Source organism: Culex quinquefasciatus, chromosome 3 (assembly GCF_015732765.1).
Source record: "Culex quinquefasciatus strain JHB chromosome 3, VPISU_Cqui_1.0_pri_paternal, whole genome shotgun sequence".
Classification (NCBI taxonomy): domain Eukaryota; kingdom Metazoa; phylum Arthropoda; class Insecta; order Diptera; family Culicidae; genus Culex; species Culex quinquefasciatus.
Window position 1 is genome coordinate 33,252,770 of NC_051863.1, and position 24,918 is coordinate 33,277,687.

At 33.9% G+C, this 24,918-nt stretch overlaps 1 protein-coding gene across 4 annotated transcripts in view; it reads right to left on the reverse strand.

Annotated features, from left to right (window-relative positions):
- Positions 1–24,712, reverse strand: part of LOC6045187 — a 29,161-nt gene extending 4,449 nt beyond the window's left edge. Inside the window, exons 1-2 of one of the 4 annotated variants that reach the window (XM_038261481.1) lie at positions 24,531–24,712; positions 24,086–24,233 (exon numbers count right to left, since the gene is read on the reverse strand). In XM_038261481.1, the coding sequence (XP_038117409.1) occupies positions 24,086–24,107 (22 nt within the window). In that variant the 5' untranslated portion in view covers positions 24,108–24,233; positions 24,531–24,712. The other 3 variants (XM_038261484.1, XM_038261483.1, XM_038261482.1) reach the window with 3 other exon arrangements.
- Positions 24,713–24,918: the final 206 nt, after the last annotated feature.

Consider the following 24,918-nt stretch of genomic DNA (forward strand, 5'->3'; position numbering starts at 1 on the left):
ACAGGTTGTTGCATTGATTGGATGGTAAGCACTGATTGATTGATATAAGACACCTCATAAATTTGCGGTGTAGTAAGTCATAATTGGCAATCAATTCAATATATCATTGCGTTGCGTTTCCTTATGTTAACAAACATTTCGATTTGCAAAAGACCACAGGAATCAATCCAAGTCTATCTCATTTCAATGTAAATTTAAAAATTCCTAGAAATTTTAAAACATTTAACAGAGGCTTAAAGATGCTGCGCCATCGAATGTCTTGACTCTTTAATTTTACGACACTTTAGATGACGCATGATGAATAAAAACATACAGATTCATCTTCATAAACAAAAAAAAAAAACTTAAGAAGAGACCAAAGTAGATATTAAGTTTGTTACAACCTCGTCAGCACCAGACACTTTTTTTGTCGAAACGACTCTCAGAACATGAAACAGAGAAACTTACTGCTGTTTTATGCCTTTTTTTCTCCTATAAAACACAAAAAAAAACATGATGTCCAGCAAAAGAGTAAATAAGTCTGAATGAGGCAACTCTAAGCGGCAATCTGCTATTAGCGGTGAAAAAACAAGCGTTCCTTGAGAGTTAATTTCCGGTTTCTTTAGCAGAATTTTAGTTTTGTACATTTCAGTAATCAAAACTTCTCATTAAAATTTGGCTTTGAAACTTGTTTTTTTATGCCATATTTTCATAAAGGAGGACTGAGCTTGCCACCCTGGCAATATTTTTTACGTTTTGATTTTTTAGATTTTTTTAACGATGGATATAAAAAATATAAGAATATAATCTTGTTGTATAATATAATATTTGGTTAAAGTTTGAAGCAATTTGGATGATTTTTAGTAAAATTAAGTGGTCCATAAACAACGTAGTTTAAAAAAATATAGTATTTGGTTTTAAAACGCATGTTTCCCGTTATGAACCTAACAATATGGGTGTCATAATTCATGGTTTTGAAGCACCAACTTAAAACTGGTCTGTGGGAATGCTTTGGTGGCCACTGGCCAACCCGGAACCGGTTACGGAGAATTCCGCGGAACCTACGGAGTGGTTAACATTTTATCAAACAAAAAACCAGCAAAACAGGATGCAAATTACAACGCATTCAAAATAATTCTCATTTATGACCACCACAACCGTATTTGAACAATCTGGCCACTTTGGAACCGATTTCAGGTTCCCCGGTGACACCAGGAATATGGCCAACCACAGCAGCTCCAAATTTTCTGAACTTTAAAAAAACAGAAATGGTAACTCATGGTCACTATTTTTTTAAATCGAAAAACTACAAATATTTCGTTTAAATCAAACTCTCGGTGGCTATATCCCAAATTCACTATTTTTACTTCTCTTTGGCTCAAAAGTTAAGGGTTTTTGTCTCCTAGAACATATAAAAAAATCTTGAAAATCAAAAAGTATGTATTTTGGGAAATTGTGGTAAATACTGGAAAAATTGGCTTTTTTCCGTGCACCTATATTTTTCTATATACTCGTCAACAATAAATACAATTTTTCCCAAGACACCAAATTGATCAGAAAATTCATTTGAAAGTTACAGATGTTTGAATATTTGCGTACCATTTTTGCATGGACAGCTGTCAATATTGTATGGATACTTGTATGGGTGAACCAATGACACAAAATAGCTTCTTTGTCAAAGGGAAGGCCCCAGTAAAGTTTAAGCCAAATAAAAAAAAACAAAGAAAATCCATTTCCAGATTTGGTAGAGAATTGCCAAATAAAAAAAAACAAAGAGTTTAAGCCAAATAAAAAAAAAACAAAGAAAATCCATTTCCAGATTTGGTAGAGAATTGCTCATATGACCGATTCTTAGCGAAGCTACACCAAAATGTCACTTTTTTCAATTTTCAATGTGATTTTTAATATGAATGATTTCATTTTTATTATGATTCAATAATTGCAATGTGCTTTAAATGCGTTTACTTACCTCAGAACCCAAAAATATTGACCAAATATGGTCTGCAAGCCATTGAATGGCAGAGGAGTTTTTTCACAAATCTGCTCCTTTCGTTGTCCCGTCACGAAAAGAAATGGCTGGCAAAAACTCAAATTTCAACCAATTCGTTCAGTTCAAGGAGCAAAAGATTCGTTTTTTAATTTGTGATAATGTGTAGAAGAGCAAAGGTTTTTAAAAATCAAACTGGCAAAACAGTAGCGATTTTTGTAGTGTGCATTTTAAAAGTCCAGTTTTACGATGTTGTCCCGTCACGCTACATTTTCATTTCAGGGGAAGCACAGGTACTATATGGTTACTTCTGCATGATATTTCTTTGTAGGAAAATCAATTATCTTTCCAAAAATTCAATAAAATTGGGGGTTTTCTTGTTTTATTTTACCACTACAGCCAAAACGCTGAAAAAAACTTGAGATTTTTTTGAAAAGGAGCCGAAGAATAGGTCATATGATGTTTTGAAAAATTCCATAGGTTTAATTTAAAATTTCTGGATTTTTTTAACCGATTTTTAACTTACCTAACCTTACAGGTGGATAGTTTTTTTTTCAATTTTATGCAATTCATCAATTTGGTAGAGTAGAGATTACCTTCAAACCCTTTTTTAATATTGGCAATGTGTTTTGAGTTTGAAAAGATTATATTAATTTTTGGACAATAACTAAAAAATCTACGAAAAACGTTCTTTGTCACTATCACTATGAACTCGTATAAAAAGGGATACATAAAATTGTCAGTAAAAAACTGATTACCAGAACATGAGCATGAGCATGAGAGACCACCCATGGTTGCTCCTCCGTTGCTGAACAGAACCGTAATATCCTTTCAGCACTACTGATCATAGGCTTCGACTATCAAGTGGTGTTTCCCTTATCAACAGCAGATAAAACACCATGATTGCCAAAACAAAATCAGTTGCGAATAGGTAATAGTCATTGTCCACCAACGGCGCCCGCCATGTCAGTTTGTAGATCTCGATCTTAAGGGACGGGAATGTTAGTTAGCGCAGATTGCTACTAGCGCAGCTGGTTTTTCCCTGTGCTTACACCCCATGAGCGCCAGGAACCTGAAAATGTGTTAGTAGGATAGGGTGTTTGGTCAGGATTCATCATAGAAGATGATGATGCGACCCAAAATCATAATGTTTGTTGAAAGGTATAAACAATCGGATGCTGCGGATGAGACATTTCCTGTTTAACTGTTGTTAAATTTTTAATGAAATGGTTTAATCTTAGACAGCCGGCTGTGGAAAGATAAAACCAAATAATATTTATTTATAAAATGAGGTGTTAAACGCAATGCTGCAATGATAGCGTTGTCTGATTTTTAATTATATAATCATTTAGTTCATAAATTTGTTACGGTATGGACGCGACGAACTCAACCATCAAGTGCCTTCCGATCTTTTTTCTGTAAGCTAGATAAGGTATTGATTTTCGTTGCCTCTCGAGCTACGATGCTATGGAGAGGGCTTAACACACAAACAACCGACGTCGAGCCCTCCGAGCTACGGAGCTATGGGAAGGTTTTTTCAACACAAAAAAAGACGCGATAAACCTAACGAACTCAACCGTTAATCAGCGATGATGAAGAAAGGGCTCGAAGCACACAATAACTCACCGATTAATATAAATAATTTTCAAGATCGATCTTGTTTTATAACTACAGCGCGACTCACTCTTGATTTTTACGATCCCGAATACAGCACAAAACGAACACCGCAAAAATCCATCTCACAATTCTAATTTGTTTTTTTTTTATTTTTTTTTACTTTTTTTTAATTTTGCACACAAACACAACCATCCGCTTGCACTGGTGGAACATAATTGAATAATTTCCCCCAACCAACGCGTCCCTTCACTCATCACTCTTGCAGGCACAATCCTGATTTTTTTTAGTAAAAAACTGATTAGCAGAACATTGGAAAAACAAAAAATGAAAAAAAACTCCTTAATTTAGTATTAAATCTTTTTACTATTTTTTTTTATTTTAGAACCACAGATCTATAAAAAAAATAAAAAGACGTAAATGCTTTTTTTCATAAATCCTATTACATTGTGCCAACTTTTGATGTTATAGCATAACTATTATAATAAAAAAGCGTTTTGCACTGGATTTCTTTTTTCTAAATTTCAAAAATCAGGCTTGAATTATGAAATTTAGTTTTTTTTATTATGCGGATAATTTCGTTTCGAATTACTCATCCCATTGCAAATGTCGTCATATTTTTTCCGCTCAATTCATAACCCCATTTGCGCAAATCAATAGCGCCAAAACCGGTAAGCGCCCCGAATCGTGACATAAATCTCGCAGCTTATTTTGGTCATTTCACTGCCGGTTTCCTCTCCCACTTTTTCTCCTGCTTTTATTTTTTTTTTTTGCTTTCTTCAGCCTCAGCCAGTGCCATTCTTAACCTCATTTCGGTCATTTCTTCCCCGACTCGCCTCGAGGCATTCGTAATTTCCTTCTGTCGAGAGAGGACGAGGGGTTGTCACCTTGACCACGACCGTGGACAAACCGGCTTCTCCATCAGCTTCTTTTTTTCTCTCTTGTTTGAGTATTGAATTTTTTGTTTTCATAGTTTTATTTAATTTTGCTTGCAATTTTTTATTATTAGTTAAATTAAATAAGTTTAGTTTCCTTAAATATTTAAAAAAAAACGGAATTGTCCATTTTCATTTGTAAGTCAAGACACTGACAGTCCGATCAATCAGAGCCCACCGGCGATCGGGGGGGCTGGCCTTTGGCTGTGTGCAGAAGAGAACCAGAAGACTTTGGCTGCCAAATGTATGTTAATCGTCGCGGGCGATCGCAACCAAACGCACACACACATGAGCTTGCTGACGAAAGTTTATAACGGTGGTTAAACCCAGATCTGGTGAGCTTTTTTTCGTATTTTTTTTTATTTTGTTTGTTTGGCCTTTCTCTTCCGGCTCCGGCAGAGTGGGTGGGGTTCGGGGAGTTAAGATCACCTTGTCTGATCGCTGATCGATGTGGTCAGAACGGCAATTAAATTTAGTGATCGAGGTTGAACAAGAAATTGAACTGAGTTTTATTACTTGTTTGAGCGTCGATTTTTATTTAGCACGGAAGTCATTTAAATTAGGTCAATGCAAAACAGTCCAAGTTTTATTCATGACAATCAACCGAACTTCTTGTTTATCTTCAAAAAAAAATTATAGTTGTTGGAAAATTCACAGAGCAGTTCTTCCGACCCCTTTTCGATTTTCGTGATCCTTGTTCACGAATCCGAGGTAATTTTATTGATATCTAATTACGGTGGGATAGTACGACACCTTCCACTTTTTAGAATTCAATAATAACATGCTTAAAAAATGCATCTCGAAACGATATCAAAATAAAAAAAAACGATGATGAATTGTAAATGTGAAGTCTTATAGACATCGTAGACTTTTCGGAAAAAATTGGTATTATTTTCATTTTCGATTTTTTGATGTTTTAGGAGTCCAAAAAAACTTCTTTTGAGCCATAGTGATATCATTTTTTGGAAATTATCGAAAATCTGGACAAAAAATTTCTAAAAATCATTTTTTCAAAGCTAAATTGAATTTAAAATCGAAAAGTACTTAACATTTCATTGATAAAATGTACCGTTCTCAGGTTATAGTCTTTTTTGGGTATTTATATTCGATTTCTTTTCGTTTTTTGCAGTTTAAAAATATATCTTGAAAGAAAAGCATTTCCCAAATTTTGTTTTTTAGGGTACATAGCAATCAAGGAAGTTACTGTCTTCTTATTCTGAAATTGTTATACTTACGGACCCAATCCTGAAATAATTTCATTATAAAAAATGAGAAATTATGTTGCAAATCTTTATGGAAATAGTAGCATAGGGGATGAGTAAAAAATTCTATCGATAGTTCCCGTAGTTTCGAAGGTACTAAAATGTCTGTAATAAAAATTTCCTATAATTTTCTTACTGGAATTTTGAAAATTGGGCAATTCGCTTCTAAATTAGAGTCTCACAACCCGAGCAGACGGAAATAACTTGGGAATAACGTTGTTTGATATTTGAAAATATTAGGCCAATTTAATGTTATTTATAACATGATTTGTTATTCGTCGTTATTTTTTTGTTATTAAATTTTTATTGTAATAACAGACTAATAACATTTTAAGATATTCTTCGAAAAAACCTAACAATAACAAAAAACGTTATTCTCAAGTTGTTTTGGCTTTCAACCGATATAAGACCAATAACAAATTTTGTTACGATAACATAAACTGTTAACAAACGCTTATGCAAAAACGGATTTTTTCAAAATGATTCCATAACACTTTTTTTTCTTTTAACAGTAATTTTTATTGAAATGACATAAATGTTGTTAAAAATTGTCTGCCTTTTGAAATTGTCTTAAAATGCATTTTTTTTTTTCCTCATGTCATATTTACGACCAAATTATAACATTTTTGAAATAGTTTCACTGTGAAGGTCACAAAATTTCGCAAATGTGAACAATTTTTACATTATATTATATGGAGATATTGTTAGTTGAAAATTACAAAAATTCATTTTCATCGATTCGAATTTTTTATGAGGCTCTGTATCTCTGAAACCAATTGCCTGATTTTCAAAGTTCCATAGAAAAGGAAATCATGTCAGCTTTTTAAAATATTATTTTCAGATATGTTTTTCTTTCAAGAATTACTTTTTAAACTCAAAAAACGTAAAAAAGATGTTTTTTTTAGTTCCCTAAAACATTATATGTCGTATTATAATCATAATCTACAACTTTGCCCAAGACACCAAATCGATCAGAAAATCCCTTCTCAAGATACAGATTTTCTAGCCCACAAAATTATAGGGAGACTTGAATAAAAATTACTTCTTTTCACATAGGGAATGCATTGACAAAGTTTCATCCAAATCAAAAATTATTAAGAAAAGGCGATTTGTGGAATCGTAGACAACCACACAGTTTTCAATTTTTTTTTTAATATTGATATTTATATTTGTTTTAAAGATCCCCAAAACTCGATTTCAATTTAGAGATATTCAACAAAAACTGCAAAAACTCCGTGCAATGTTGACACTCAGATCGTGCTATCTTGACTTAACCTGTAATTGTGATGAGTTACCAAAGGGAATTTTAGTCAGTGGACATTTTGACACTTTCGCATGCAATTCTGCAATGATTGCAATATAACTTGGAACTCCGGCAACCTAATTCAATCTAATTTCGAGATAAACTCAGAACGGTCAGCCAAACAAAACGTGGTGTTATTGTTTACATTGCGTGCTCTAAATTTCGTTTATTCGGTCATACATTAAAACGCATTTTTCTCGAAACGTCTCGATGTGAGCAATCTGAAGGATCGATATCAAGTCCCGCATAAAAAAGTACCATATAAAAACTTTTTTTCATATGGTAATTGAACTTTAAACTATATTGTTACTACCATTTCCAAAAATGTTTGACTACTATTTTAAAAATGGTATTTATATGGTTGGCATGAATTTTTACTATCTCACAAATGGTTTAACCATCTGGCATAAGGGTGGTTAGCAATGGTAACCTTAAAAACTCAGTACTATTTTCGTCAAAAACTGTTTGTTGTATGGTAAATAAATGGTTTAAGTACTATTTGGCAAAAAGTAACCTTAAATCAAACAGTTCACAAATAGTTTAATACAGTTAAATTTTAATTTTGGGAAATTGAAAAAACGATTTCACAAATAGTTACCATTTCTCAAAGTGTCATTGTATGATCCAATATGGTAATCAAATGGTAATTTTTTATCCGGGGTCGTAAGAACAACCGTTTCACGTTCTGTCCAGATCTCTCCTCAGATTTCTTAAGTAATCACCCCGCATAAACGAGAACCTTAAAAAAACTTTTTGTTAAATGGTTTACTCATCATTTAAGAGATCGTAACCACTATTTGAAAAATGGTAGGAAAACCTTTAAAATACCATATCGGAAATGGTACCCTACCATTTTTAACAAAGTTCGACCATCTGAGATGAGGGTGGTTAGCAACGGTAACCTTAAAAATCTCCGAACAACGTTTCGTTAGATTACCATTTGTGTAATGGTAAAAATAAAGTTAATTTTCGCGTGGAAGCGACCTTTTTCCTCTGGTTTTTACTGTTTCAGAAATGGTTTTTAAATGGTATTTTAAGGTTTTTCTTACAATTTTTAACCTTGCTGCTACTGTTTTACAAATGGTTTGTAAATGTTTTTTAGGGTTTTTCTAGCTATTTTTACCGAGCGCTACTATTTTAGAAATAGTTTTCATATGGTTATTTAAGGTTAATTCTATAATTTTCTCCCAGTTCCACTATTTGAGAAATAGTTTTCAAATGGTTTTTAATAGTTTTTCTAACATTTTTACCTACCAAATTTGTACAGAATTGTTCACTTTTTGACGGATGGTTCACAACAATATTATTAAAACTTTTTCGGCTTTTATTCTAGTTGATTGCCAATTCTGTTCGGTTGATCATACTTCCAAAGTCGTCCAAACCTGAAAAAATAAGAAAAAAATCACAAAGTATCGAGTAGAATGTAACATTCAAATATGTGTACTTATCTAATGATTCAAATGATTTCCTTGATTAATGCCAATCGTGCGTTCGCTTCGATTTTGTTTTGTCGGTCGGCTGCCGCCGAATCCTCCAGCACCAGCTGTTTCGTTGTTTCAAGTTCTCCACGGCGCTGAAATGATCAACAAGAAAAATGTAAACAAAGTATCTGGTAAATCAAATGATTTGTTTGAAAACTATACCTGCGCACAAAACGTAGACAACAACCAGCCGCACAAACGTTTCACTTCAGACTGTTTTTGCCTGCGCCAGCCTGCAACGAGTGCAGGTAACGAGCATAGCGAGAGAAGAGAAACGAGAGAGCGCGCAAAGTAGAGTAATAATACTCTGCCTGGCGCGCTCTTTCGTTTCTCTTCTCTCGCTACGCTCGTTACCTGCTCTCGCAAATATGCCGTAAATCCAAAATTATCAACTGTTGAAAAATGATTCGCTCATACAATTGAAATAAAGTAACAATTATCAAAAACATGATATGCTTAAAATTGAATCGTCAACGAAACTCAAAGGAATTATAGCGCATCAAAAGGAACCGACATTTTCGAGCCTTTTTGTTCTTGAGCTCCTCAGTTTGTTTTCTCTTTTGTTGGTTTAGATTCTGTCAATTAAAATTGGTAAACTTCGGATTGGCTTTCTTTGGCAGCTCAAATGTGGGTAAAATCCAGGGCCAAGTAAGCCAAATGATGTCCACATAACTTGGTAATACTGGTGCAGCTGCACGACGAACACTTCACCGTATAGTGAATGCCTTTACCATATGGTTCACAAACTCTCCGCCAAAGTTGTAATTCTTCGCTTTTATCAGCCCCACCATCGTTGAGTAGATCGTACACTTTTCCAGCAACTTAGTCAGACAAAATCTTGCCCAAATCCGACTCCAGCACAAACCCAACCCCTTATGAAGCTACAGACAAAAAAGTTTGATTCTTTCATTTGAATACAAAACTTAGTCAAATTTGGTTAACGCTTTTTGCAAATTCTAACTATTTTTCAAATGGGTATTTAATGTTTCTATATGGTAATCGTGAATCAATATGAACCATTTGAACATTAAAATTACCTTATGATTTAGGGTAACCATTTGAGAAAACATCTGCAAATAGTTTTTTAAAGTCATCAAGAAAATTGTTTACCATTACAAACATTAAAATAACTCTAATACTTATGGTGACCATTTGACAAATAGTTATCAAGGTCCGCCAAATAACATTATTACAAATGGTGACTATAACTCATAAGGTTGTTTTAAGGTCCTCACTAGAATTCATATAGTTTTCGTTTATCCGGGACATCACTCTGAATGAAACCACACTGCGTCGGACGTGACGATTTTATAGAGGCAAACCTGTCTTATAATTATAACTGTACATTTCTGCGCGATATATTTTTTACCCTTTTCCCCTCATCTGTCCACCCTTCCAAACACTCCTGAATCTCCCGTTCTGTCGGATGACTTTGCACCAGGAGGAGGGATCACCTTAAGTCGCGTCAGCAAAACCGTTGAACCTTAAGGTGCAACTGACGGACGGAAAGCTGCGAAATAACAGTGGCGGCGTTAATCTTTGGCCACAGGGCCATTGGCCCGCACTGAACTCGTCGTGTCCGCCAAGAGACCGGATAATACGCGGAATGTGCAAAATTGATGGCCGCTAATTGTTGTTGGGTTGGCGAGGGGCCCGACTAACGGAATGATAATCCTGATTGTTCAATCAATTTGCGGTGGGCTTTGAAGATTTCTGAAGAAATTTGTTTCGATGAGAATTGATGCAACGATGCGTCCAAAGTTAAGATTGGTCTGCCCACCATTGAAAAAACGGCTAATATCCACTTTTGGCAAAAACGAGGTATTAGCACCAGGTGGTAGAGAATGTTCCAACGCATCTTCTGGAACTTGAATTTTACTGAAATAGTGCTTAGACTTGGCTGCCGATACGAAAAACCAAACGGCTAATATGCCAGTCTTATGGGAAATTGCCTTGACGGAGATTTTGTGACAAACACTAAATCGCGTTTTTCTCGAAATACTTGATTTGGCATAATAGCCGAATTTTCAATTATGGGCAGTGGTACAATGCGTACGATTGGCTGTCATAAATTAGTATTGTGCGTCCACTCTCTTTCGCAACTGTTTGTTTTAAAGTGTTTGAATTCGTTAACTTGGTCATAATCACCTTGAAAAAACGCAAAGTCTATAAAAGACAAAATTTAATTCAATGACCTGATTTTAACACTTCCCCATTTAAAATCAAACTCTCGATTGTTACATCGTGTAGCCGTAGTCTGTTTCACTTTTCTTATCATTTCAATTTGTCGAACCCGTAAGCACCTGATCGAACTTCGGAGAGCTGAATATTTCATAAGGCGAAGCGCTGCTAGCTCGTGCCCACGGGGGCTTGAAAAATGGGCAACTTTTACTCGCCTGGATGCACATGGCTGACCACCGGAGAACACCCGGTGAGCCCGGCCGGGCCATCTCCGGGGCCAACCCCTCCCCAGGTGAGGTGAGCAACATGTGTTTTACATGCTAGTGCCAATTAATTTCCCTCCACGTCGATTATTACAACCACCTTCGCCTTCGTTTGGAGTGGCTTTCCCGCGCGGATTTACTTTGTGAATTGTAGGGGAGTCAGAGTAAAATTTAATATTAGGAACGCGATCCTGACAATTAAAATTCCAATGTCATTATAAATATAATTAACATTGCAGTAGCTCTCCCAGAAATTAAATATTAAAAAAAATAAAATAAATGCATTTTTTAATCCAGCTTTAATATTTTGAACATTATAAACATTTTTAAAATGCCATCACTTTATTTTATTTTTTTTCATGTTTAGACAAAATTTTCATAATCTAAACTATTTTTTAAAAAATCAATCAACTTAGGTAGCACAGAACCTTGTTCGCTTTTTTGCAAATTGAAGAACAGATTTTTTTTATCGATTTGGTGTCTTCGGCAAAGTTATGGGCTTTGATTAGAGCTTCTCATGCTTGTTCTCATGTATGAAAAGTTACGCTATCAAAGTTGTGATTTTTTGGATAGAAACAAACAAAAAAAAATTAAAATATTAAAAATATGCACGCAAAAAGAACTTACCAATATTTTTATTTGGTGCACTGTACTGCCCATATTTGAAAATTCGGCTATTAGGCCAAATCAAGTATTCCGAGAAAAACGCATTTTAGTGTTTGTCACAAAATCTCCGTCAAGGCAATTTCCCATAAGAGTGGCATATTAGCCGTTTGGTTTTCCGCATCGGCAGCCAAGTCTAAACACTATTTCAGTAAAATTCAAGTTCCAGAAGATGCGTTGGAACATCCTCTACCACCTGGTGCTAATATCTCGTTTTTGCCAAAAGTGGATATTAGCCGTTTTTTCAATGGTGGGCAGTGTACTAGCAATTTTTAAGGTTAATACATTAAATATAAATTCAAATACTTTCCATCATAATTTACTCCAAGATCTTCCAAAACTTGGATTTAACAATGTCACATTTCAATCGTTTAATACAGAACACTTTGAATTCCTTACTATACAAATGGTCCAAACATGGCAGTTTCAGATATTTTACTAAAAGGCATAACATTGAAACATTATCAATTATTAAAAATAATATTAAAAAAAAGTTCTTGGAATATCTATTTCTCAGCTGTGTTTTATGAACGAACATAGTTTCTTTGGGCATAGAAAAAGTCCCTCAAAGTTTTAGACAAACAGTAAAGAACTAAAAAGAAATAAGAATTTTGGTCCTTTATGGCTGAAATGTTTTTGAATACCCCTGACTTAAGGCGGTTTAAAAAAACTCAAAAAGCAAAACAATAAAATTTGCTTTATTGGACCTCTAAAAAACTGCTGAATTGTAATAACCTCAAATCTGATTTTAATTTAATAATTTTAATTTAAAAGTTTAATAATTTGAATCATTTTCACGTTTCTGAAACAAAAGATGTTCTTTGAAATGCAGATCAACTATGTTTGGTTAGAGGTCATCCATTTATTACGTGGACACTGTAGAGGGGGAATTTGCATTTGTCCACGCTCCATACTAAAAATATAATTGTTTTGCCGAACAAATACTGTCATAGCATTTTTGCATGATAGAATTTTAAGGAGACTTGTATGAAAAAGGTAATGATGGACGAAATATTTCTTAACTGAATGTTATCCATTGAAAAAATGCAAAAAATTAAATTGATCATTAAACCTCTAAGACTCAATCCCTTCTATAGACATTACTTACATCAACAATTCACAAAAAAATAAACCAATTCTGAATCTTTAAAATGTACTGGAGAGGATTATTTTTTTTAATTTTGGAAAATTTAGTTGACTTTTTCAAATTTTAATGCAATTTTTCCATTAGTAAAAAAAATGGTTTTCGGCGTTCAATTTTGCCGTTTTTTAATAAAGTTCTCTGCTTTTTATGTCAAAATAAGTATGTAGAAGATTTGAAATATCACGTATTATGTTTTAACTGCACTATGTTGCGACTATAAAGCTAATGGTTTTATTTTAAATAGATTAATCTGAAATTTTTTTAATTGTTGGAAACTATGAAAAACAGCAAATAGCTTAAACATTGACGGTTGTTGAATTGGCCTAAATCCATCAAAATAAAAGAAAAACTAAATAAAATGAAAGCATAAAAAAGAAAGAAGATAAACATAAAACTAGAGGTGGGCAAAACCGCTCTTTTTAGGAGCCGCTCATTTTCGCTCGCTAATTAAAATGAGCTGCTCTTTTGAACGTCTCTTTTACTCTTTTTTTAACAAAATATTGATGAACTATTTTGGCTATTTTTAATAGTGTGTGTGATTTTTTTTGTATTTTTTTTTGGATTTTTATAACTAATTTGATAAAACGAGAACATTCGCTTGAACATAAACGTTCGAATGCTTGGATAAGGAGAACATCAAAATTAAATTTTTGATTTGGAAAAAGTTGCTATTAATTTTACGAAATTGCGTTTATTTCTGCTGAAATTATACTCATGTTTATATTATGAGCTTATATTCTGCAAACTTTTTTCTACATTATGATTTAATTGATAAAGTCTAGAAATGCCAAAGCAAGAGTTTTTTTTTTCCAAAATCTCATGGACTATTTACTAGCGTTTTTGGGTAAATTTTCTATGCTAGGCATTTTGAAATGCTCAAATTTGTAATCGGGATGTTCTTTCATATATCTAAACGATCAATGGGCAATGAAAAGATTTTTTTTAAATTTTGTTTAGAAAAATCATTCAGTTTTACTTTTGAGGTAATTTTAAAAAAAATCTTGAAAGCTAGAAAGCTGCAAATATGGGTTTGAAAACTTTTAAGTGATGTCCAAATATTGGCAAAAATGAAATCGAGAAAATTACTATAAACCCCCTATGAAAAATTTCAATTCAGCTTTCAACATGTCGAGAATTAGCCCTTCTTTAACTTTTACGCTTTTATCCACTACATACACAGGGTGGGGCAACATGGGGCAACTGCCCCACCATCTTCAGAAATGTGTTCTAAATTTGGGCAGGGGGTGTCCACAAATGACGTATTTTTCTAAACATCTATATTAATGCCCCATCTTCCTCAAAGAGCTGGGCACGCTAGTGCTTTTATCCTAAAGTATTCAGAAAAAGTACACCTAGGTTAATTTTGACTTATTCAGCATTATATATGCATTGAGAAAATTGAAGAAAAAAAACTTGTTTAATCATCAAAACAAATTTATTACTACAATTTGTTGATAGTTAATGAATTATATTTTTAAGCTAAAAAAAGATACAGGTTTAGATATCTTTCCATCTTTGAACAGTTCCATGGGCAAATGAACACTTTTTAATTAACCGGCTCTTTGAGCAGTTCGCGCTTTTTTCCCACCTCTACATAAAACAAGATTAGTCAAGTTTTTCGTAGAGCAAAAGTTGTTCAAAATGACCTCCTGAACAAAAGAAAAATAAAAAAATCGAAAAATTTGGCAAGTGTTAAGCTTCTCCAGAATATTAGAAAATGGACTAAATTTTGAGCCAATTCCATCTCAAAATTATGCCCGAGACTCCCCTATAAACCTATGTATGGTATTCGTAGTGATTGAGCTGTTGCTCCACATTCGGAATGCATATCATGTCGAACAGACTGAAGAGAGATCTCTCCCTCTTTCGTACGTACAGGTGTTCAAGAAAATTCGCCAGGGATGCAAACGATTTTTATTTCGAATGTTTCGCTCGATTTTCCATTGTATACAACCACGGCTACAACAATCGTTTTGTGGCTAACCGTTAAGTAGTACATTCCGCCTGAGACCGATATTGAACGCACGGACTTCCACAAAGGCTAGCTATACAGCACCAAAGTGCAACCGCATGATACGAGCGCCGGGGTGAAATTGAAACCGTAACGAGAATCAAGCAAGCCCCCCAACATGATCATCGGTTTCATAAATGTTGGGGCCGAGGCCAAACCATATTGCTGCTGACCATGGGCGGCCTCGAACCGTCTTCGAAGGCCGTTTTGAGCACTCGGAGTTGTTGCTGTGAGCATAGCCGATGAACTGATTTGCATAAATGGTAGGCCCTCAGGTGTAATTGAGCTTGAACGGAACCAATCAATCTGCGGCCGGAGAAAGCATTCCGATTGAGATCGCTGGGTAATGTTGGAGCGGGCGATCGCTGAAAGGGTTTGAACTAGGCCGCTGAGGGTTTGCGAATTCTTTGGATTCTTTATGATATGATAATTATAGTAAATTAGGTTGAACTACATAAAAAATATGCATTAATAAAGTTTTTAAAGAACAAATTTTCGCTTTTTTAAATAACGTCGTATGACGAATTGAGTTACATTATCTCACTATCCAATTTAAGCTTAATTTTGCAATACAACATGGTAGCAACTCGTGGGCAAACATTTATGCACATGCCTATCTTGATCTTGTATTTCCCATTGTTGTTTGCTATAACAAAAAAAAAAATGTGATTGAAAGATGGCTTTATTTAAAGTCCAAACTTGTCATGTTTTGTATTTCATTTTCAAATCGCAACAAAAAACACACACCTGACTAAACAATAAAGAAAAATCACAGCGGGTGCCATGGGAGTTTGAGATTCAAATCAACCAACAGCCGTCAACTGAAGCACAATGGAGCCACTTTTGACGGATTAAAAAAAAGCAAAGGAAATGCCCAGGCTTTTGATTTAATTTCACCCAATTTGTGTAGATGGCACTTGCGAGCGTGTTTCGCGTGACCACGACCGTCACCATCGGTGTGAATTTGGTTTATTTTTGAGTGATGTGAGAAGTGTTTTAAATTTTAAATTTGGAGAAATTGAATTACATTTCAGGTGTTGGTTAAGATAAGCCCTGGAAAGTTTTGTGAAAGCTTGTGATTGCATGCTCATTATAACGAGGGGACAAAAAAGTATTAGTGATTTTATTTCATAGATCAAACCTTAACTTTTTTCAGTCGAATATGGTCTTAATCTATTTAACGTACTCCCTCAAAAGTAAATCAAAATTAGTTAAACACAAAAAAAACACAGAAAGTGATTTTAAGTGCTATCGTTGTTGTTTTACACTAAACGACATTGAACATATATATTTAAATAAAGATGAACCAAATTTATAACTATGGCTCAGAACGCTTCAAATTTTAAGTAGAGTTATCAGTAACAAAGTGATAATTTGAACCATTACGCAAACAAACATAATTAAACTCTTTAAAATTTCATCAATTCAGCAATTTAACAGTCAATTTGAATGAACGGAAATTCACTACGACAATTTTGAATTCATCACCGCTTATTTATATAAACAAAATATTCTTTTTTTTTTGTTTTTTCGTTGTTTTTGAGTACCTCTGACTCAATGCGGTTTTAAAAGCACTGAAAAAGCAAAAGAAAACCATTTCAAAAAAAGCTCTAGAATTAATCAATGAGTTTTTTTTTATAAAAATGTCCAATGACGTCTGTTTGTTTGTGGTCACATAAGTTCAATCGAGGAGCTATTACACTACCGCAAACAAACAAACAAACTCGCACTTTTTCGTATTTGACAGTTTGCCAAACTCGCAAACTTGTTTGCGGCAAACTCCCAAACAAGGCAAAATGTATGCAGGCTGACATTTGTACATACAATTCCAGGCAAACAAACAAAGCAGGCAAACTGTCGAAAAGTGCGAGTTTGTTTGTTTGCCGTAGTGTAATAGTTCCTTCACTTTCGAAATATTGAAATGTGCGCCTTGGTGTGGAACAACAACAAAAAATATATTTTCATAACTCAGCTTCGTTTACCTCAATTGAAAATCAAATTGAACGATAAATATTGTACGGCCATTCTTTTATTTGACTCGATCGTTGACACAACTATCGGTAAAATAGGTGCAGGGTCTGATGCGGGGGTTTAAAAAATCAAAACCGTTGCCTTCTCACTTTGTTTACAATTGTGTTAAGGTTTGTTCAGATCCAACATTTGAAAAGAGCGTAAAAAATCATAGGTAATTTTCAATAAAAATGTGAATTAATGCGAAAAATCTTAGATAAGCAGATCGGTTAATAATTACAAAGCTTTTAAGCAATTCATCTGACTTTTTACTTCAGTGAATTAAATAAGGGGGCCATCTATCAACCACATGCACAATTTAGGCGGAGGGGGGAGGTTTACAATTTTCCATCAGGGGTGGGGGGGTCTTAAGTTTCAAAAAAGTGTCCACGTAGTTTATGGATGGTCCCTGTATCATTTCTGATACCTTTTTTTCAAAAATAAAACATTTTTTTCATCTGAATGGTTTCAACTTCTAATGAAAAAAAGTGATCTGAAATGCATTTTGCACAAGACCATCAGTTTTCAGAAAAACAGATAAATTTAAGTTCTAATCAAAAACAAAATTTTGGACGAAATAAACTTTTTGCGGTACTGTCACCGAAATTTCACAAAATTAAAAAAAAATCAAAGTGGTTTAAAAATAAGTAGTTCTCTACGATTTCGTAATTTTTTCGTGATTTTGAAATTAATTTTTTTATTTGGTTGGAACTTTATGCCATGTCAAAACAAGCAATTTTGCACAAACAAATAATAACTAGGTCTTAACTACAAAATTAGGAACATTATATTTTTGTAGACATTGTTTTTAAAATTATGTTTATTGATAAGAACAAGAAATTTTCACAAAAATATAATTTTTAATATTGAAAATCGGATGAATATTTTCCAATCGTAAGTTGAATAATTAAATTCAGATGTCTTTATAGTCCCCTTGAACATATAAAACAAAAGAAAATTAATTAACAAATTTTGGTGATTTAATTTTAAGTGATAAGGCTGGTACAAATTTTACTTTAAGTTTCTGTCTCCCCCCTCCCTTTCGAAGTCGAGCCGAAAAATTAATGGACAAAAATATATTTTTTCAAGAAACTTCAAAATTTCAACGGAAATTCAAGTCCAATCATCTGAAATCAATTCAAAATGCATTCCCCTGCGTAAAAAAACATTTTTAGAATGTTTGGGTTCGTTAAAAAATCTTTATAATTTTTGGAAGTTTTCGACGCTAATTTTTTTTCGCTAAAATTTTTGTTTTCGTCAAATCTTACCTTTTTTAAAAACTAATGATTGCAAAACAACTGAACTAGTGTAAAATGCATTTTAAAGCATTTTATTAATTGAAATTAAAAAAATATTAAAAGTACATTAAATTTCCCTTAAAATGTAATGTTCCAAAAATTTTTACAGTTGACTAACGGAAAATGGCAGAGCTTTTAAAACTTTTTTATTGTTTTTTTGATGAAAAATGCGTTTTTTTCGGAATTCTGAGTACGTCATAAAATCGAGCGTCTAATTTTACATAAAAGTCCCTTTGACACCAAATTTCTATCTTATCACCATTTCAGGCTGCAAATTATTGAAAAACACCTCAAAAATGTAAGGGGTCGTACCGCCCCTCCGTCACGAGATTCAAAATAACGGACCTCGGATTCGTGATCTGGGATAAAAGTTCCCTTAGGACAAAGTTTCACCATGAAACCATGATTTTTCAGCACTCGTCGTATTAATCTAACTCGGCGAACCTCGTTGGATAAAATCTGAAAAAATCTTCTTTTTGCAACTTGTTGCATAAACTACTATTATTGTTTTGCTCCCAAAGCTGAGTGGCAAAAACTTTAGATAAAATTTGTACTAGCCTAATTTATCTTGATGAAATTGAGGCACAACAACAAATTAGCTGATTTTGTTTGCAAATTACATGATATCGACTCACCAACAACACGATCATAACCATAAAATTATACCGACCAATTACCCGTGACCAACAAAACAAACTACATTTTCCCGCCAATTCAAATTTCACCAAGCCAAAAGCGAAAAAAAAACTTCCACAATTCACCTGATTTCGAATTGCACCTGACCGCGTGGAGTCGATCGATTCAGAAAAAAACCCCATTGAGATCCCTGCTATTTGATTCAAAGGGCAGCAGCGAGGGGTTCAGCAGGTGGAAAGTGGCCCCTCCGTCTCCGTAATGAGAAAGTGAGTTTGGCGTCTAGTGGCGAGCTAATAATAAAAAAATCGCGAGCTCCCCTTGATTTCATTTAAATTCGCACGTTTGCAGCATATTTTATATTATCTTTTTATGTGATTTGATTGGAATGGTAATTTAGACTGGTTGATGGTTATCAAACAATTCACATTTCACTTTTGTTTTCCTATCTGATTTTTGCTCTCCTCGCGAAGCTCTTCGTGTTGGCCGAATGTGTCATTCGCATCGGTAATGAGAGGTTTTTTGTGATGAGTTCTCTCCCACTCGTCACGATTGTGCGGCGATAACCGGGCGTGAGTGAGTTTTGAATTAATCGCGTTATATCACGGAACCACACGAACCGCAGAAACAACAAAAAACGCCGAGGGAAGATGAGCCATCAATTACCAGCGAATTAATCGGATGTCTGTGGGTGAAGCGTTACTTTTTTTTTGTTTTGTTACGGGGGTGCGTTTTGTCGAGCTAAAGCTAAGCACATTATTTTTGGAAACTGGATCATAAAAGAGTTGAGTGACGTTGATGATGTTAGGCGGTTGGTTTTCTGATGAAGGATTATTTTTTTGCTCTGTGAAAGTTAGATACATCAATTTAATTTTGTTTGAAGTTTTAAGGAGACGATAAAAATTGTGAATGATAATTCTATTATTTTAAAAATATCATCAGTGTATTTTTAAGACACGACGGAACATCGAGTTACAGCATTCTAATTATATGAAAAATCTAAGGTTTTTTTTATCCACTCGACTGGTTATTCAAACCTTCCCGGTATTCCAAATTCCTCCGATACTTCCGAAAAAGGTGTTTTTTACGCAATTTATGTTCGCAAAAAAGAAACACCACTAGCATTGCACGATTCTGGTAAAACAAAACAAAAACCTTCAACGCGGGATGTTGCGTTCATCAGGCTCAGACGCAACCCCAAGACGTCGGCACGTCCGGTGTCGATTCAAAGAAATGGTGCCACATTAATGGTTTTTCGCGGAACCCCTTTCGGCGACTGTGGGATAAAAATCTTAAGAAAAAATACAGTATTTTCACAAAAATCATCTGTTTTATATAAATTCAGCTATCAAAAAAGAGACTGATTAATTAATTCAAGCTTGTTTATGAAACTTATATTTAAACGGATACATTGCATGAACTAAACTAACATGAACTACGTTATTTAACGCCATTCCGGTTATGCCATGGTATAATTACTTTGACTTTATTTAACCAATTTTGGATCTGAACATAAAAATTATTTAGTTAGTTGAATATTATTACGAAAACGTTGATGAAAAAAATTGTTAAGAAAACATTCAAAATGAAGCAGCTGATCTCATGAAAACGAATGTATGACAAAAGGTCGAATGGACAAAAGGTCGAAAGTGGACCAAATGTCGAAAGGAAAAAAGGTCGAATTTAAACATTTCACTTTTATATTCTTAAAAAAACCTCAATTCTGATTAAAAACTTGCGCCCGAATTGTTGCCGACTTTTTGAAAAGGGGGAGGGAGGGGTAAGGGGGTTTATTTTTTTAAATATAAATAAATACGATCGATTTTTTTTGTAAAAATAGCTATATTTTTGTAGTCAGATTTTTCTAAGGATCTAATGTGACCATGAAGGATAGATTGAAAAAGGATAGAAAACTTGCAATAATATTTAAGAAGCAAGACTTTTAACTTTTTTTAAATTTTTGCTTATATTCCAACCAACCAACATTTTTATAAATATAATGAAAACTTTTAAAATATTTTCGTCCTGCCCTTTTTTGGTTTCTTGACGTTTTCATCTTGTTTGCTTATTCAGCCTCCTGTGATCAACATTTTATTTTACGCAACTTTTCCCAAACAATCTGCAGATATTCTGGAATCGGTTCCAGAGTGGTCAAAGTTGTCACTTTTTGGCGTAAGTACCTTCCTTAGACTTATACGAACTCAACGCTACAAAGAGCATCTCGATGCATCTCGACGCTCCGTATTGAACTGATTCGCGTTCGAACAAAACCGTCGAAATTTTTTATATATATATAGATAGATAGATATTGATAGATATTGATACAAAACTATTATTTTTAGGAATGGAAAACTTCTCCAAAATGGTTTGGAGGTTATTCTGTTTATTTAAAAAATAAATCATTTCTAAAGGATGGATGAACTCACATAAAATCGGATTTGTTTGTAAGAAATTTTTATTTCAAGAATGTTTTAGAAGTTTATAATTATTGTTAATTGTTTTATTTTTTTCCATTCGACCTTTTGTCCATTTCCGACCTTTTTTCCACTCTACAGTATGGCCCATAAAAAAATGTGACATTGTTGTTAGGTGGATATCGGGCATGTTTTGACTATTTATGATGTATGTAGCATGTGTACATGTTAAATAGGTTCCAAACAAACAAATAATGCATTGAAAATCTTTTCTTTACACACAAAAAAATATTTCCGAATGTTACATCATTTATGATGTAACACTTTTGCACGTCATTAAACATTTAAATTTAAATGCAATTTGATGTAAATTTGCAACAAATTATACGTAAAAACATGATTTTACGTGTGATTCAACCGTTTACGTCGAATCTCAAGTTTACATGAATTGTGATTCATTTTTTCCGTGTCGAGTAAATTCACATATTTTTTCTGTGTAGCTAAACAAAATGTCACAGCACATTTAAACTTAAAATTCTCAAATTTGCTTCCAGCCCAGGCCATATAAAGGAAAAATGATTTTTCTATGTTGATCGTTCTGAAGAGCACCCTGTGGATTTTTGTATGGATTAAAAAGTAAACAGCCTTCACGGTTACTGTTTTTGAGAGCTGTAACAATTAATTACACTGAATTTTACGCATTCTATTAACCAGTTATACTAAAACAGTGAACTTTTTAGAAATATCCCGATTCTGAACATGTTTAATTTTTTTTTGAGTTTTTTGAGCCTGCAATGATTTAAGGAAAAAAAAATAATGCATCAAATGATGGTAATTGACTCTAACAGATGCCCCTGATATAACTTTTAGCAGTATAGAGCCGTTGGGCACCCTTTAGAGCCATTGACATAGGTTTTAAGTTATTAATTTATTTTGACCGAATCACTCAAGATGATAACCCAAATGGCCCCAATCTTTCTCTAAAATGCCTAATTTTATCAAAATTTATAAACTTTTTCGATTGGGCGTATTTAAGAGGGACTTCTAACGATGCTTTTTGCACAGGGTTGGATATTTTAAACTGTTCCGTTTTTAAGATATAAGGTAAAAAATACATCCATTATTGTAGCCCACCATTACTAAGTTTTGGCGTACTGCATAAAACTGTCATGAAAATATCTTCAAAACATACTAAACTAACACCATGATACATAAAAAAAATAGTTTGTTAAGTACAATTTAGAATGGAATCAATTTTCTGTGAAAATATGCACATGTCGCATTTTTTTAGGGGCCATACTGTACCTTATGTCTTTCGACCTTTTGACATTCGACCTTTTGTCCAATCGACCTTCTGTCCTTCGACCTTTTGTCACACATCCCATGAAAATAATTATTTTTATATATTTTCGAAATTCCAAATCCAAATTTACTTGATGCAATTAAAAATAGTTTTTTTTTGTATTTTAAAATATACTAGTTTTCATGAATGTTTAGTTTTGTTTTTTTATTTTTAAACATTTTTAACCTCAAATTTATATGAATTTTATGAAAAGTTTATAAACTTGGTAAAACTACCATTTCGTTAAGAAATTTTCAAAATAAATAAATTGTTGCTCAATATGATATTCTGGAAACTGCAAAAAAAATGTGGTTCGAGAGTTTATCAATAATTCTTGGGAAATCAAAAGTTAAAAATATAAATAATAATGTGATTTTTTTAAATGCCAAAGTTGATTCATATTTTAACTGTTAATTTAAATATTTGGGTAGTAGTTTTGAAACAAAAAAAAAATATTTTTTTCATGATTTCTCTTTTTGTGTCCCTCTTTTCAATGAACAATGAAATCACTTTCCATTTAATGTTTAAATATTTGAATTTTAGAATTACAAAAAATGTAAATAAAAGTCCCACACGATTGCATTAATTGTAAATTACCTTCAATTTTATCCAAGGTGCTACAACTTTCATGCAAAATTAGGAAAAGTGCTTCCGACATTGTTATAGGAGTTCTTACATAATAATGATTGAAAAATACAATTTGGATTGGTTGAATAGGTAATCGAAAATCCTTTCTAATCGGTAAAAAGATTTGAAGATCTGGCATCAATCTCAATTATGGCTACTTGTTTGAAGTCAGAACATTACGAAAAACAGAACCTAATAGTTGAGATATACAATTATATCCGGATGCTTTATGTGGCCCATTTAGTTTTTTTATGAGGTTTGCCATCTATTGCAAATATCAGGCACATAAAATGAAGTATTTGAAAGAGCAGAGAATAATGAATTCAGAAAGAGCAGAGAATAATACAATTAACTTAATTTTAATATTCGTATTGATTAAGTTATTTATCCTCTAATAAAATGTTAGTAAAACTTGTTTTTAACAGAAGGTAAAAATAGAGTTTTTGCGAGAAAACAAAAAAAAATGCAAGGCAAAAGTAAACAAAAATTCAATTGAGTATTATTTTTAGATAACTAAATTTATTCCAAAATTAAATAACTCATTAAAAGATCGTTGAATAATTTTGCCACAAATTAAACTAAAACAAAAGTAGCCAAAATTAAATTTAATTGAATAATTCTTGATCATTTAAATCTCTCTTTTATAAGTAAATTTGCGCAGCGAAAAAATATTAATACTACTATCATGTTCGATATTTTACTATTTTTTTAAATTTATTTCTCAAAGGTACTCATTGGGTCAAATCGAATTTCCCTGTTATTATTGGTCAACCCAGCCCGAACCGAAAATCTGCGGCGGTCTTTTTTCTGCCATACTTTTGCTTCCTTCGATTTTTGTCTCTTTCGGTCACGCAAAGAACCGTTTTTCGTTTAGTTAGTAATTATACCCAGAGAGAAAGAGCAAAGCCCTTTTTAAAATGTGGACAACCTGTACTTACACGAAAACGACGAAACTGTCATAATTTCCGGGAGCTTTGCACTGACGAGTTGAAATCGAAGACCTTTGGACACTTTTTTGATTTTTTTTTGTCTCGTATTAAACTCGTTCACTTTTAACTCTCAATTAATCACCACCTGCTAACACAACTGCAAAGGAAGAGAAAAAACACGACAAAAATGTTTCAAATCACTTCCACTTTTCACTCAACTATTTCGCGCAACACTTTTTTTTTTCTTTGCATAAGAGCTTTTTCCCACAGTTTACCACTTCAGAAGTGTTTTCTTGTACCATTCAACAATGGGTGATTGAGCAAGATGAAGATCGCAGCACAGGTTCCCTGGCCCCTCGTCTTCGCGTGGCCACTGGAGTTTTAAGGGAGGTCCCACAGCACAGCAGCCCCAAGATCAATGTTACCCGAACGAGGTTACACAACAGAATGTTACCTAATGGCCAAACGGTTTCTGGTTTTATACCAGAGCATCCCGGCCGCCCCGGGACCTTCTTCTGGATCCGTCCCAGAGTTCGGAGTGTGTGTGGACCGAAGACAGGTTTGGGTCGGTTTCTTCTTCGCCTGCCTGCCTGCGCCAACTCTTCAACCTGCAGAAACGTTGAACCGCTGCGAGGGCCTGCAACGGACTGAGCCGGAGAGCTTGAGCGTGGAGTTGAAGTCACGCGGCGTTTGAGCCAGCGAGAGCGCGCGAGGGAGAGCTTCTTGATCGCTACCACAAGGGGTGGGGTGATCTTCCTCCCGCGAGGGGGAGTGGAAGTGATCGTCCAGGAAAAAAGCAGTGAGAAATTGCGAGCTTTGTAGAACGTGGGGTGGCGCGCGCA